The sequence below is a fragment of the Gavialis gangeticus genome, unplaced genomic scaffold (genome assembly GCF_001723915.1).
Source record: "Gavialis gangeticus isolate Ggan-Ray unplaced genomic scaffold, GavGan_comp1, whole genome shotgun sequence".
Taxonomy (NCBI): Eukaryota; Metazoa; Chordata; order Crocodylia; family Gavialidae; genus Gavialis; species Gavialis gangeticus.
Window position 1 is genome coordinate 13,834,961 of NW_017728980.1, and position 4,864 is coordinate 13,839,824.

At 47.7% G+C, this 4,864-nt stretch overlaps 1 protein-coding gene across 3 annotated transcripts; it reads right to left on the minus strand.

The window, feature by feature from the left end:
• Window positions 1–894: 894 nt before the first annotated feature.
• Window positions 895–4,639, minus strand: FDXACB1 (ferredoxin-fold anticodon binding domain containing 1). 3 transcript variants are annotated; one of them, XM_019510456.1, is made up of 4 exons: window positions 4,361–4,635; window positions 3,721–3,924; window positions 3,297–3,455; window positions 895–2,555 (listed from the first exon to the last, which is right to left on the minus strand). In XM_019510456.1, the coding sequence occupies exons 1-4, from the start codon at window positions 4,591–4,593 to the stop codon at window positions 1,367–1,369; spliced, it is 1,785 nt and encodes a 594-aa protein (XP_019366001.1). In that variant the 5' UTR covers window positions 4,594–4,635; the 3' UTR covers window positions 895–1,366. The 3 variants fall into 3 exon arrangements, with proteins under 3 accessions (XP_019366001.1, XP_019366008.1, XP_019366015.1); XM_019510470.1 differs by lacking the exon at window positions 895–2,555 and adding an exon at window positions 2,908–3,055 and having other exon boundaries at window positions 4,361–4,639; XM_019510463.1 differs by lacking the exons at window positions 3,721–3,924; window positions 4,361–4,635 and adding an exon at window positions 2,907–3,055 and having other exon boundaries at window positions 3,297–3,389.
• Between the last annotated feature and the right edge of the window lie 225 nt (window positions 4,640–4,864).

Consider the following 4,864-nt stretch of genomic DNA (forward strand, 5'->3'; position numbering starts at 1 on the left):
TGGCCGCCATGCCGAGTGCGGGCAGGCGCGAGCGGAATGCGGAAGCGCTGAAGCCGGCTGCCGCCACGTTGAGTGCGGGCACCCCTCCGGTCCGCGCAGCCGCAGTGGTGCCGGCGAGGCAGGAGGGGAACGCTGGGTAAGCGCGGGGTGGCTGCGGCCTCCACCTTCCCAGCTGGGAAATGGGAGGGCTGGGGAGCAGCACCTCGTGTGCGGGCCCCGGGCTTGTTTAGAGCTCGCACCTCAGTCGGGGTGAATGGGGCAAGCAGGAAGCCCCTTTCCCTGGGCTAAAGATGCTTGGGGCCAGATTCAACTTGGTGTCAAAAAAACAAAAGTGGATGGAAAGATATGGCGAGAATTCGCCGCAGCAACACTCGCCCCAACCTGCGCCCACTGAGCTGGGTGGGGACTGTGGCCCCTCCTCCTGAGCCTGCAAATCCTGCGGGGAGGAGGTTCCCAAGAGGAGGGTGAACCCGGCACAGAAAAGCATTGAACACTGCGAGATGTTCAGCTGCAGCAGGGAAGAGGGCTGTATTAAGGACCTTGGGCAGGACAGATTCTGCCCTAGCTCCAGACCAGGCTCCTGTAACGCTTGTAAACAGCGATTTGCCCAAACTCTCATCTCCTAAGTTTTTTCATTTGTGTGCTGGACGTAGCAGGAAGCAGTGCTGTGACGCAGGGAGTTGGGTTTCCAACTCCTTCCAGCCCGTGGCTGTACTGCTGAAGATACCAACAGGCTCAAAAGATACAGGTAGAGAACTCTTAACTTGCCTGGCATGATGCAGACTAAGCAACTATTGCTTTTCCTTAGGAAAAAACAGCAGAAAAACCTGGGGGCACTATTGTACTCCAGTGCGTGGTATTCACACTAAGGATAGAATGAGACCAGCTATTGCTTGTCATATAAAAAGTTTATTTAAACACTTTACAGGAGCAATTGGTAATCGTTACATTTTCATATTTTGACTGATATGATGATCAATGATACAGGATCCATCAATAAATGTTCTGGGATGAATATAATCAAGTAACAATGAATGAGCTAAACTGTTACCTCTAAACCACCTTTGCACGCATAAGAAAGGTGGATCTCAGAGTGATTCTTGCTTACAGAAATCTGGTACAATAAAAGCCAACCATGACCTGACATTTCAAGTCAGATCAGGGGAAGGCAGCTAGACTGTATTATCTCCAATTACAGAATTAAAGTTATGTGTATAACACATTTTAAATTGAATCTATACTGCCTTTACAAAAGGCATAATTTGGCGACACAAAGCAACAACACACAGTATTAAGGGATCACACAACATGGAATCCACATTTCTAACAAAATAAATTAAGGTTGCTGTTAACGAATGTCTAATAATTATCTAAGCAATACATGCAAGCACTGCTGTATCTCCTCCCTGAACCGCATCTGCATCTCTGCCACCTGCTGGTGGGTGAGAGCCTTGTCACAGGACTGGAAAGTCAGTCTGTAGCAGAGGCTGGTCTGCCCCGTCTGCGGATGCTGAAAGGTATCAAGCAGCTGGATGGACACAACAGTTTCCTGTGACACCCGCCTAGCAACAGTGTGAAACGCAGTCTCATCAAACTGCTCCGGCTCAGGAACCCAGAAGCTGACGTCATGCACATAGGAAGGTGGATAGAGTGAAAAACTCTTGAAAGATCTTAACTCTCCTTTACCAAATTGATTCAGGAAACGCTCATCGAGGGTCCAGAGCATTCGCCAGTCAGGAATGCCACAGACCTGCATGGCCAGGAGGTCAAGATTCACAGATGCAAACACAGTGCCCAGATCGTTGTTTACTAGCCCACTGGGAGCTGCTGCTATGGTTCCCACACAAGAGCCCTTGGCACTGGGGTAGGAAGCAGTTTTTACACAGATGAAATATTGACTTTTATTGTGCTGAGGCTTGGAAGTGACAAAGTCATTCAGCTCTGTTGTTTCATAGGTTCCTACTTCCATCTCTGACAAATTCAATGTAATGTGTGCATCAGACTGGAGCAGAGAACACAGGGAGTTTTTAATGCTATCCATAAGCATTTGGATATAGTGACCCTCTGAGCCCTTATTAACCGTGCATATAAAGAGGGTCTCATGAAAAACTGGCAGTGTGTGTGGAGAGATCAGACACTTCCTAAAGACCAGCCCACTGAGAACATACACAGTGCCAGGAAGAAAGCCCAGGCTCTGTGCTACTGGCTGAACATCAGCCAGAAGGGAAGGTCTAAGATGATAATGCTGTGAGATCTGGTCTCCTTTCTGAGGAACCTTTACACACTCATTCTGGTCTGTATCCTTGGAGAAATTAAGGCCAGAAAATGAGAGAGTTCTTGCTGTTCCACTGCCTGTTGGGTCAGAGCTTGGATTTTGTTCTGCGTCAGGAGCAATCCAAAAGATGTCTGAATGAGAAAAAGAGGTGGGGAGGCCTTGGTGCAACAGAGGTAGGGAACAGTCAACCCGCTGCAGCGGAAAGGTCTGGCTGAGCTCTGCCATGAGCTTCTCATTTATTGTTCTGACAGGATGACCTGAATTTATATCAAGGAAGCCCCTGTGAAACAAAACAACAGATTATAAAACTCACTACAGTTGGACCATTAAAAACATTTTCCTCCAACTATCATTTAAGACTAGTGTGATGAGCCCCTTCTCCACAGCGATCCTTGATATGCAGCTTCCTTTCCATTTCAAGAAAGGAGAGGTGTGTTAAGAGTGCAACCAGGGTTTAGCTGCATCTTGGCTGGTGGGAAAGGGAGGAATTTACTAGCATGCGTCTTCTGATTTCCACTCGTGTTTGCATTAGCAAGTTATTTAAGGAGGCCAAAGAAACAGTGCTAGCACTGGACAGCTCCAGTATATACAGCTGTTCAGAGACTGGTTACCGTTTTTAATCATAACTTGCCTTAGGACTGTTGCATTAGCACACTAAGCCAGCTCCAGGGCTGCTCTCAAATCACTATACAAGGTGTTAGTATTTCAATCTTCTACTTCAGTATGTCAGAACAGTCTTGCTGCACCTCAGTCTTCACAAATGAGTTACCCTCTCTTACCCTAGGTGAATCATGAACATGGAAGAAACACTTAAAAATAAATGAAATTATCAAATCCGTCATCCCCTTTCCCCTCCAACAGGGGACAGCATTTGGGGTATTTAGTGAGTACCTGTCTCAGAGAGACAAACTGATCATTTGTGCAAGACTGCAGATTGTTAGTAGGGTATTTGTTCCTTGTTTGCTTTTATGGGCCAATCTGATACCAGACAGATAACCTGAGATTGGACTCAAATACTCACCTGTTGATTTTATCTACAAATATTTCAGGAACCCGGAAAGAAATGCATTTGCTGTCCAGTTTAATCTGACAGATCAAAGGGCTGGGGTGTGGAAATGGCAAGCTCCGGGTAAAGATGTGGTTCAAGGCACCTTCTACACAAAAAGACTTGTCTTGACTCCTGGTAACACAAACAAAAATGACAGCTGAAAAAGTAATGGTACTTCTAGCTAACATTAAGCATACAAAAAGAGGTGACATCACACGACTGCTGAACCAATGCAACAGTCAGCCCAGTAATGTACACACTGTAGAGTATCAGCACTCCACCCCAGGTAAAGAAACTGCAACATTGGAAACCACCACTGCAGATGCCAGACATTGTGAAAGGGACCAAGACACAGTAAGAACATTGGTGACAGGTTTCAGCAGGATCTGTACGTTACCTGTAGCCTGTGCATTCATATCCAGGAATGTGCTCCACCTCAAAAGGATGAACATCACTCAGGATAAATCCTGCTCCTGCTCCCATGGCGACGACCTGCCAGCTGTTGTGCCACTCTCTCATTGGCTGGTCAGCGGGTGTTCCGCCTTGTCCTCTGCAAAGAACCACATGAACCTCCCCCTTCTCTGTGAGCACTTCTGCACAGCTAGAATGAGAACCGGGTAATAAGAATTCCCCTAAGCAGAGAGGTGCATTGATACATTGGTCCAACATCAGATCAGCACCAATATAAAGAAAGTTATCCATATCGGAAATCTCTTTTGTGCGCATGTATTTACACGCACACCCCGCTCTCCACACCACCGGGCTGGTATCGGAAATCGGATCAGTATCGGCCGATATGCCTCTTTAAAAATCGGTATTGGCCGAGGTACACCCCTCCTAAAGCGCACACAAATTGAACGTGGACAACACAACAGGGGGAGCAAAGGGCAGACAGTGGATTCTGAGGTCACTGAAAACTCTATACTTTTTCATAGCTTATCAGCTACACACTTTTTAAAACGCCATGCAGCATTCAACGCTTCATTAAGGAAGCGTCAGGAAGTTTCTATAGCATAGCTCAACTCTATTTTACTCACCTACAGAAAAATTTGGCGAGGAGCTCTCTGTTCTTTTTCACCCCCGACTTCTTCCCACAGTGGGGGAAGTTAAAATAAATACGATCAAACCTTCTCTCTACCGGTGAAAAGAATTCCTTCAGTCTGGTGCAGTCCACACCAAAGCGAACGTCAGCTCCTACAACAATCAGAGCAAGAGGAGAGCAGTGAATGTAAAGGATGGACCCCCATGGCAACGCACAGGGGGTGCACATGCCTCCCACCCGGAGAGCGCTGGTGCACCCCCTGACCAGCTGCACCCCCCACTTAGGCGACAGGCGGGACGGGAGCACAGGCACCCCCTCGGATGAAGCACTGCAGCCACTTCCGGTCAGCCCCAGGGCAACGAAGGTGGCACCAGTTGCCCACGACGGACCCTCCTCAATCAGGACAAGGACACGCGTGCGGGTGTATCTGGGTTAACTGTCTGGCACACTGCTTCTACCGTTGGTGATGAGCAAAAAAGGAAGAGAAAGCCCCTTTTTA